Below are 11,158 nucleotides of genomic sequence, written 5' to 3' on the forward strand. Positions count from 1 at the left end.
CCTCCTTGTTTGTTTGTTCGTTCCTCCCTCCCTCCCTTCCTCCTTGTTTGTTTGTTCGTTCCTCCCTCCCTCCCTTCCTCCTTGTTTGTTTGTTCGTTCCTCCCTCCCTCCCTTCCTCCTTGTTTGTTTGTTCGTTCCTCCCTCCCTCCCTTCCTCCTTGTTTGTTTGTTCGTTCCTCCCTCCCTCCCTTCCTCCTTGTTTGTTTGTTCGTTCCTCCCTCCCTTCCTCCTTGTTTGTTTGTTCGTTCCTCCCTCCCTTCCTCCTTGTTTGTTTGTTCGTTCCTCCCTCCCTTCCTCCTTGTTTGTTTGTTCGTTCCTCCCTCCCTTCCTCCTTGTTTGTTTGTTCGTTCCTCCCTCCCTTCCTCCTTGTTTGTTTGTTCGTTCCTCCCTCCCTTCCTCCTTGTTTGTTTGTTCGTTCCTCCCTCCCTTCCTCCCTCCCTGTTTGTTTGTTCGTTCCTCCCTCCCTCCCTTCCTCCTTGTTTGTTTGTTCGTTCCTCCCTCCCTCCCTTCCTCCTTGTTTGTTTGTTCGTTCCTCCCTCCCTCCCTTCCTCCTTGTTTGTTTGTTCGTTCCTCCCTCCCTCCCTTCCTCCTTGTTTGTTTGTTCGTTCCTCCCTTCCTCCTTGTTTGTTTGTTCGTTCCTCCCTCCCTTCCTCCTTGTTTGTTTGTTCGTTCCTCCCTCCCTTCCTCCTTGTTTGTTTGTTCGTTCCTCCCTCCCTTCCTCCTTGTTTGTTTGTTCGTTCCTCCCTCCCTTCCTCCTTGTTTGTTTGTTCGTTCCTCCCTCCCTTCCTCCTTGTTTGTTTGTTCGTTCCTCCCTCCCTTCCTCCTTGTTTGTTTGTTCGTTCCTCCCTCCCTTCCTCCTTGTTTGTTCGTTCCTCCCTCCCTTCCTCCTTGTTTGTTCGTTCCTCCCTCCCTTCCTCCTTGTTTGTTCGTTCCTCCCTCCCTTCCTCCTTGTTTGTTCGTTCCTCCCTCCCTTCCTCCTTGTTTGTTCGTTCCTCCCTCCCTTCCTCCTTGTTTGTTCGTTCCTCCCTCCCTTCCTCCTTGTTTGTTCGTTCCTCCCTCCCTCCCTCCTTGTTTGTTCGTTCCTCCCTCCCTCCCTCCTTGTTTGTTCGTCCCTCCCTTGCCTCCCTTACCTCCTTGTTTGTTCGTCCCTCCCTCCCCTCGTTTGTTCCTCCCTCCTTGATAGGCGGAACACTGAATCAGTGTTCCAGCACGGAGGAGGCCGGGCTTTGTTACACTGGACGGCCGCCGACTAGACTGCATATCACAGCACCGGTACATTAGGCATCGTTGACCCTCTTTTGCACTTGGGGGGCCCTTTCACACATGCGGACCGTATGTCCGTATTTCATCCACCCGTTTTTGCAGATGGAGTAATATTTTTTTTTTTTTTTTTTTGTCCATCCGTCATTGGATCGGGTGAACAGACAGACGGTCCGTGTTCATCTGATATCCCCCCCCCCCCCCCCATAGGGGAGAACGGAGATCTGACAGGGCGGTCCCTGCACAGTGTACAGGGACCGCCCTGTCATCTGGTGGCTCAGTGGGGATCAATTCAGCGCTTTTCTCATTCTAGGCTTATACTCGCGTCAATAAATTTTACCACAAAAAAAAATGGGTAAAACTAGGTGCCTTGGCTTATACTCTAGTATGTATGTGATATTTTTTTTTCTGTACACTTATGCTTAAAGCGTGTTATACAGCACAGTGCTTGTGCTGTCATTTGACCCCCTGTATTGCCTGGCTAATCCTGACAGTTTCTACACTGACCGCGATATATCAGGGTTGCTGAGCCCTGACACTGGTCAGAGTATGTGGGTCCGTCGTGCACTGCTAACTACAGCTCTCCCTGTCTCCCTCTGTCCTCCCCTCTCGGCCCCCCCCTCACTAGCGCCGCTCTGATCCTCATTGCTGCTGTAAAACAATCCTCTGTCATCCCCTCTATCACATAAAAAGCTGTGTCCTAGTGCCTGTGCTTTTATAAAAAAAAAAAAAAACATATTTCTACCTGTTTTAACAGTGTCTTCCAGTGATCACATGACACCAGGCTCTCTGCTCCTCTCCTCCCCTTGCTGACATCAGCAGGGGAATCTCGGTCCCGCCCACTAGAGATATCAGATGGGGAGAGCTGAGAGCATGGAGTCATGTGAGTGCTGGAAGTACAGACACTAGGATACAGCTTTTTATGTGACAGAGGGGATGTTATAATCAGTGTCTTAAACACTTTAAATGTCAACAGTGACAAAAAAAACACCCTAATGCTAATTTTACTTGGCTGAATACATGGCCCAATCCTTTTCTTTTTTTTTTTTCCTCTTCCTGTGGGTCCTTTCAGCTGTCCATGTCACTGCCTTATGTGGACACTTCCTATTGGTGGTTCAGTAGAGGGGGTCACCTTTTGTCATCTCACAGACCTAGAAGATGGATGTCCTGTCAAGAGCATTAGGGGAGCTCTGGCAGTGAAGAGTGACTTGGCACAAAAAGCCTGTTAGGACTGGTTAGGTGTTGGTGGGAGGAAGAGAAAGTAGGGGATGTCATTCACTTCTACATATCTCCAACATGTCCTCTAGATCAGTGTTTCTCAACTCCAGTCCTCAAGGCGCCCCAACAGGTCATGTTTTCAGGCTTTCCAATATTTTGCACAGGTGATTTCATCAGTTTCACTGCCTTAGTAACTACCACAGCCGTTTCAACTGAGGGAAATCCTGAAAACATGACCTGTTGGTGCGCCTTGAGGACTGGAGTTGAGAAACACTGCTCTAGATTGGGGCAGAGAGTGACTAATTGTAAGCACAACATTTTGTGACCTTTACAGTATCACTTTTGGGTTTGTTTAGCCCCATCTGAAAAAGTATATTTGATCTTTATTGAAAAGTTGTCATTATGAAGGGACTACAGTGGTGTAATTACTGTTTACTTTGTAGAAATCTGCGCTGTCTCAAGAATCTCCAAGAAAGAAATTGGCAGATGCTTCAAGCTGATCTTGAAAGCTTTGGAAACAAATGTGGATTTGATTACAACTGGAGATTTTATGTCCAGGTTCTGTTCAAACCTGGGCCTGACCAAACAAGTACAGATGGCTGCGACTTACATTGCACGCAAGGCTGTGGAGTTGGACTTGGTTCCTGGACGCAGTCCCATATCGGTGGCAGCTGCTGCCATTTACATGGCTTCACAAGCATCTGCTGAAAAGAAAACGCAAAAAGGTTAGTAGAGCACTTCTGGAATGGTCAATTGACTGTACAAATACTTTTTCTGAGGTTTGACAAATTGCTTGCGCGATAGTTTAAGGAGTTCAGCACTGCTGTATGCTATTTTAGTATACTTTGTGTGCTTCTGTGTTCATTAATATAAATATTTTCCCTGAAATTCATGAAGATTGACAGATTTAAGAAGGTGCCTTGCATGCGTTTTTAAAAATGGCACAGTAGTGCCAAGTTCATGTACCTATCTTGAACTTGTACTTGAATTTGGCTCATGCAGTACCACTTTTAGAACACAATCTGCCACGGTACGCCAGGAGTTTTTTGTTTTTTAATAAAGCTCCACATTTGTAAGGTGATGACGGTCAGTGTTTCATTTGAATTTTGTGTCACAGTGTAGTAGTGGAGCAAATTGGAACTACCTGAATTTGGCACACTAGTCGCTGTCAGAACCAAAACTGTCGGATGTTTTTTAAATTGGGTCGTAACATTAATAAGAACAAGTAACCCCAGAAAAGTGGCGCATCAGCTTTATTAAATTTCCCATATTGACATCCCTTTTGTCCTACTCTGGTTTTGCAACCATTGAATAGGGCCACTATCTGATTGTGGAATACTTATTCTGGTGACGCCTCTAAAATTGAGGCTTTTCCTCACTTTCTGGCTCATTGAGCTTGGTTACCTGGGCTAATGTGTTCTTCTCGCCATTGGGGAGGTTCACATCTAACCAGGGAGGGGTTGAACCCACACTAGCCACAAAAAAGTCAGATGTTTGGTGTGGTCGTTGCTGGCTCCATTGCTTGGCCGTGTTTGACTATTACTGGAGTCGGTTATAATTGTCTTCACTCCAGCAATGCAACGTCCTTAATGTTGGGCTTCTTCTGTGCTCCGCACAATCGGCTATATTGATTAGCCAGTCTGGGATGTGCTAATTCCTGCACATCTCGCAAGTAGGAAGATATGAATGCAACTGACCATGGTATGCATCTTCTGCAATAAAAAGCCTTTCCGTTAAAATATCCTATTGGAGGTTAAAGTTCCTCATCTCTCTACTTGTTCCAGAACAGATGCACAGCATTGAAGCCAAAGCAACTTCTTTACAGCCAGGGAAATGGAATTATCAGATTGAGGGTTCAGCAGTGGGAGCCTCCATGGCAGTTTCTTTAAGGATCATAGGCCTTGGATGGCAGTTGTGAAACCCTTTTGTCTAGTTTTATTGGCCATTACATTATGTAATACAAACATCCAAGCAAGAAATGCATGCCATATGGAGAGATAGAGATACTGTTAAGCTGTGCTTTCTTCACAAGCCAGGAAAGCTGAATTTCATCCTGACGAATGCACGGAAAGTTGGCATGCCTAGGTATGAACAGTCTTATCTGTCAGTAGGTTTGACTACTCCAGCCTTCTTTGTGACATAACTTTTACAATTAAATACAGTTGTGACCTATTTATCCCAGCTTTCTGAATGGACAGTGCAGGAATAAAGCAGAAATAAGGTCCTTTAACTTTGAGGTCTTGTGCATTGGGGTAGTACAAATACTGTATGGATGGTACTGTGCCTCTACATTTAAGGGGAAGGAGGTGAATGATCTACTGCTAGTGTGGTTTTTCTTAAACATTTTTCAGGTACTTAAAGCGCCTGAAAATCTCCCACCCCAGTATGAAAGAGGAGTGCTTTCACACTGGGGCAGTGCGCTTGCGGGATGTTCCAAAAAGTCCTGCAAGCAGCATCTTTGGGAGCACTGACTGTATACAGCGCTCCTAAACTGCCCCTGCCCATTGGAATTGCATGGGCAGCACTTCCAAAACGCTGCAGTACGGGCGGTTTTAACCCTTTCGCCCGCTAGCAGGGCACTTTTAACCTCTAAAACAAGTGACATGGCCCCAGTGTGAAACAGCCTTTAGCACTTGGGTGTGTCTTCATTTTAGTGGCCAGAATAAATTATTCTGGCCACCTAAATTCGTTTTGTGATTTTACAAGTGTTTTTATCTGCCAGGAGGGAAGAGTCTAGGAGAATTGGCAAAATGTCCAGTGTCTATAAGGCCTAATTATCTCACCTTTTACATTACATTACTGGCCTTTAAGTAAATGAATGTGTTGCTTTTAGTTTGTTTGATGTGTATGTATAAAATATAACTTAAACCTTTTTATTCCTGTCCAAATAGAAATTGGTGACATCGCAGGAGTGGCAGATGTGACTATCCGTCAGTCTTACAGACTCATCTATCCCCGGGCTCCAGACCTGTTCCCTGCAGACTTCAAGTTTGACACACCAGTTGACAAGTTGCCACAGTTATAAAGTGACTCTTTCTGTTTTTTTTGAATAGTTTTGTTTTTGGTTCCAGTTATAAGTCTTGATACTGAGCCTTCAGATTTACAATTGGAAAAATCTGCTGCAGGTTTGTGATAACATTCCAAGACTAGTTTTGTATGTGTATATATCCTTGCAGGTTAAATATTTAAAAATCTCAACGGTGTTCTTCATTTGTTACTGTATATTGGCAAATATTTAACGGCTAATAAATCCTTTTCAGAAAGCCTTACTCGTTATCTTTGAGGAACATGACCTTTTCATTGCAAAGCAAGCATGTGCCATATGGGGACTTGAGTAAAATGGATTTTAATGTTAAGATACTGCTCATTTTTACATTGTAAAGTTTACAGTCAACCTATTTGTGTTTATGAATTAAGTTTTTCATATTTAATATATGCTTTTCTGTAATCCAATTGCCTACTGTGGTTTTGTCTGTCAATGTGCTGGATTTAAACGTTCAAGACACAGGGAATAGGTGACCATAATGACCTCTCGTCACCGCAGTCTCAATCTTAAAATATTGTGCTAAGATTGCATGGCTAGAATTTTGTAAGATGTGCAGAAATTCTAACTGTACTTATAAAAAAGACCCGTTGGCCACATATCTGCACTCTACAAATCACAAGGATATCTTTTTTGCTTTTCATATTTGGATTGTCTGATGCCATAAATCTATGGCTTTGTATGCTTTTCTGTAATCGAATGACATACTGTGTAAATACCTGAAGGTACTAGAGAACAGATGCAAACGGCTAAAAGGGTAAATTCTGCATGCATTTTGCCTAAACTGGGCCCTTCCCATTGTTCTGTGAGATCTCTGGTGTCTGCCTTTTTCTCAGTCCTGGACCTGTTGGTCTCTACACTGCTTGCATTCATGATGTCTGCGATGTACCAGGTTTTAAACTAGCATGGGCCTCTGCTGAGGACTACTAAAGCACAGGGAAGTAAGGATATGCATTTACAAATTCTTTGATCTCTGCATATATTAAGCAGAACTTGAGATAAAAATGCATAGCCCATCAAAACTGGCTACACCTTATCTTATGTAGTACAGGACGCAGGCAGAATATTCATACACCATTGGTTTTGTTCAGTTCATGTAACTTCAAGTGATTGGACGCTGGCAAAGCTTTAGAGGACATGCTCACTGGATGCCTGTCCTATAACACTACCTCACTCCTTGTGTCCTCCATTTTTGTGCTAGTGTCTGAAAGTGATCTTTTTTTTCCCACGGAGAAACTCGCTCTTGGCTGAACTAGTTTATTTTTTATTTTTCAGTTAATCGTGCATGCACTGTTGTCTAGAAGTAGTGTATACAGATCGATCAACTTTGGGAGCCGTACCCAGACATCACAGTATGGGATGGCCTGTAATGTTGCTTGGGGCAATGGATCCTGCCTGGATGCTAACCTTGGCATAATGTGACACAGGGTGCTATACAGGACTGTTCTCCATAACTTTGGAACCCAGTAGCTGAAGACTCCTTCAGAGGTATGCTTACTGGCAGGTGAAGCCTGAACTTTATTTACAGTCCAGTGGTGAGGACAGGCAATACGGTGTCACCTTGTATTTTTTTACTGTAAAAAAAAATATGGGCTAGGTTTTAAATGTATTCACCTCACAGTGCAACATTTTCTGAAATTGTGCTAAGATTCATCTCCTCAGAGCTTTGTCTATGGTGGATGACCAGGTTTTAAATCGTATCACAGGTTGCATGCTTTATAGCCACTTCTGTCTAGGTCCCTTCTAAAAGTACTCAGATGCTTTCTCTTGCCGGTTTGCCATGATTTGTTGCATGATGGTCTTCACCTGGGTTACTACATACTCCTTATGGGCACGCTTGTCCTATACTCCGCAACCTGTTCCAGAAATGCCTTAGTGATACAAGTGAGGGTATCTGTGGTGGGGACCAGGCAAAAGGAATTTAATCATACAAAAATGTGCAAGGAGCATTGGAAGGCAACACACATCAAACAAATGCCAAGCTCTACTTGCCAACCAGATTTACCCTTTTAACATTATGCGTTTTAAAAACCAGGTGTTTAGTTGCACAAATTTGCAAATACATGCGTAAGCTACAGGCCTTGGCAAGGCACTCTGTGATCTGTAGACCCTAAATCGAACTTATAAGAGGCTCCACAATGGAAGCACATGCATTCTGATGAGAAAAGGAAGTTAAAGCGGGAGTTCACCCAAAAATCAACTTTCTGCAGTTAGATCCAGCATACTGCTGACATCTGCAGTATGCTGGTCTTTTTTTTTTTTTTTTTGGTACTTATCGTTATAGCAGTATTTCTTCTATGGCTCCGAGCGGGGAATTCTTCGGGGAATGGGCGTTCCCGAAGGCAAGCAAGTTGATTGACGGCCTTCGATAGTGCGTCACAGCTTCCGAAAACAGCCGAGGTGACACTTGGCTGTTTACGGCGCCTGCCGTGTAGAGCTGACTGCGCAGGCGCCGTAAATTGCAGAGCGTCACTCGTTTATCTTCGGAAGCCGTGATGCGCTATCGAAGGCTGTCAATCAACTTGCTTGTCTTGAAGGGAATGCCTATACCAGGAAGTAATCCCCGCTCGGAGGCATAGAAGAATTACTGCTAAAACGATAAGTACCAAAAAGAAAAAAAAAAGACCAGCAGACTGCAGATGTCAGCAGTATGCTGGATCTAACTGCAGAAAGTTGATTTTTGGGTGAACTCCCGCTTTAATGCAGGTGAACATTTATTTACTCTGCTGAAAGCCCACACAACACTTCACCTCAGAGTTGTGATGTGTTCCTTGCACCAAAACAAGGACTAGTTGGAACACCAGGCTTGGCATTTGATTCTAGTTGTATTTCAGACACACAAGCAGTCTATTTAACAAAAGCCCTATGAAGTCTTTTTGCCAATATCGTCACAAGATGGGTTCATGGGATCCTACTCAAACTGTTCATTGTATCAAAGCCCAACGGGTGTATTCATCCCATTCTGGATTTTAAATCCCCCCTCAACAAATTTTGACTTTGTTCAAATTCCAATAAACTTGCTTGGAATCTGCAGTTACTGCCTCTCTATGACTAGGGGAATACATGTGTGGAAATCCAAGATGCTTGTTTGCCTGTTACCATTTCCCCAGGTCATCAGTGCTTTTGATGCTTTACATTGGCAGAGAAACGCTTCCAGTTTGTTGCATGGCCTTTCAACCTGTCCATTGCACCCAGAGTGTTCACAAAGGTCTTGGTGCCTTTATCAGAACTTGGGGCATGTCTCAAACATTCTCGTGAAGGATTCATCTACCTTAAAGCTCTTGAAAAATGTCCAAGACAATTCAGCTGCATCAGGCCTTCGGCTGTGTGTCTAGGATCAGACCCAAGTCTTTCTTCCTGAAATTGTCAATCTTTGACGGGTCAGGCTAGGAAACCTGAATTCTCTATCAACAGCCTGGAGCTTAGAGCAGTTTGGTTATCCCTGTAGCACAGAACACCCAATCTGGGAACAATCAAACAATGCCACCACAGTGGTGTATATCAACCATCATAGCGGCCTCAAAGGAGGTAAACCAGAGTCTCTTGTGGAAAGAATATCGCCATCCAGTGCTTTCTGTAGTCTACGTCCCAGGATTGGACAACTGTCAGGCAGTTCTCAGCTGCCACCACTTGGACCAAAAAAGGTATCTCTTATCCAGGTGTGATCAATCTGATGGGCCATAGAATGGGGGTTTCCAAATATGGTTTCAACAAGCTACCTCCTGTTGTCGGAACCAAGAATTTTCCGCCCTGGCCTTGTATGCTCGCATAATTCCCTGGTCTCAATTCAGGCTGCCCTAGTTCTGATTGTCCCAAAAGAACCTGGTACACAATATATTCAGATAGCCCTTGCCCCCCCTTCCCAACAGGCCATATCTGTGGTCTCAAAGCCTGTGAAGCAAGATGCAATAGAGGACTTTAACAGCATGGCTATTGAAACCCAGATCTTAAAGGATAGAGGGATTTTGGAATTTGATTCTTACCTTGCTCAAAGAAACACAAACCAATTACAGCAAGGTTTATTATTGTACCTGGAAATCTTATTTTTCTTGCTGTGGGAGACTACTTTTGCCATGCATGTTGGCCTACCTCCAAATCTGTCTTTTCCCGAACTTTTGCGCTAAGTATCCTTAAATGACAGGTGTTGGGGCCATACTTTTTTCAGGCCCGTGACTTCACACTTTAAGAAAAAAAACCTTTCTTTTAAGGTTTTTCTCATATTGGGCATCCTGCAGTATCTCATAAAAGTGAGTGTACCCCTCACATTTTTGTAAATATCTTTTCATGTGACAACACTGAAGAAATTACACTTTGCTACAAGGTAAAGTGAGTGTACAGCTTGTATAACAGTGTAAATTTGCTGCCCCCTCAAAATAACTCACACAGCCAAACTGTCAAGATTTTGTATGGCCATTTATTTTGCAGCACTGCCTTAACCCTCTTGGGTATGGAGTTCAATGGAAACCTGTCAAGGCCTCTTCCACTCCTCCCATAGCAGTCGTGGATGTTCGAGGCCTTGCACTTCTCCCTCTTCTGTTTGAGGATGCCCACAGATGCTCAATAGGGTTTAGATCTGTAGACATGCTTGGCCAGCCCATCACCTTTACCCTCAGCTTCTTTAGCAAAGCAGTGATCGTCTTGGAGGTGTGTTTGGGGTTGTTATGTTGGTATCCTGCCCTGCGGCCCAGTCTCCAAAGGGAGGGGATCATGCTCTGCTTCAGTATGTCACAGTGCATGTTGGGATTCATAGTTGCCTCACTAAACTGTAGTGCCAGCAGCGCTCATGCAGCCCCAGACTGTGACACTATCACTACCATGCTTGACAAGACACACTTGTCTTTGTACTCCTCACCTGGTTGCCGCCACACATGCTTGACACCATCTGAACTAAATAACTTTATTGTGGTCTCATCAGACTACAGGCCATGGTTCCAGTAATCCATGTCTTTAGCCTGCAGTTTGCTGAAGACAAGCAGACTTTCTTGAGCATCTTTTGAAGAGGCTTCCTTCGGTGATGACAGCCATGCAGACCAATTTGATGCAGTGTATGGTCTGAGCACTGACAGGCTCACCCCCGCCCCAACTGCTGCAGCAATCGTATGTATATTTCCCAAAGACAATCTGGATATTACGCTTGTGGCGAGGCCTGTTCTGGATGGAGCCTGTCAAATCCCTGTATGGTCTTGGCCGCTGTGCTGCAGCTCAGTTTCAGGGTCTTGGCAATCTTCTTATAAGCTAAGCCAGGGATATGCAATTAGCGGATCTCCAGCTGTCCCATGAGGCATAGCAAGACTGACAGCCACAAGCATGACGCCCAGAGGCATGATTGGTCTTGTAGTTTTGCAACAGCTGGAGGTCCGTTAATTGCATAGCCCTGACCTAGGCCATCTTTGGGTAGAGAAACAATACCCCCCCCCCCATTCAGATTTTTTGAGTTATTTGCCATGAGGTGCTACATTGAACTTCCAGTGACCAGTATGAGAGCGAGAGAGAACACCAAATTGAAATACACATGCTCCCCATTCACACCTGAGACCTCACATGACATTACAGGGAGACTAATTTGCCCCCAACTTGGACATTTTCTCATGGGGTGTACGCTCTTGTTTGCAGCGGTTTAGACGTTAATGACTGGAGT

The 11,158-nt window shown here is 44.4% G+C and overlaps 1 protein-coding gene across 1 annotated transcript in view; it reads left to right on the forward strand.

Moving 5' to 3' along the window:
• GTF2B (general transcription factor IIB) overlaps positions 1-5,742 on the forward strand; it is a 35,437-nt gene extending 29,695 nt beyond the window's left edge. The window contains exons 6-7 of the mRNA XM_040360074.1: positions 2,921-3,202; positions 5,369-5,742. Coding sequence (XP_040216008.1) covers positions 2,921-3,202; positions 5,369-5,502 — 416 coding nt within the window. The 3' untranslated portion in view covers positions 5,503-5,742. The remainder of the gene's footprint in view (positions 1-2,920; positions 3,203-5,368) is intronic.
• The last annotated feature ends 5,416 nt before the right edge of the window (positions 5,743-11,158 follow it).

The sequence above is a fragment of the Rana temporaria genome, chromosome 7 (assembly GCF_905171775.1).
Source record: "Rana temporaria chromosome 7, aRanTem1.1, whole genome shotgun sequence".
Taxonomy (NCBI): Eukaryota; Metazoa; Chordata; class Amphibia; order Anura; family Ranidae; genus Rana; species Rana temporaria.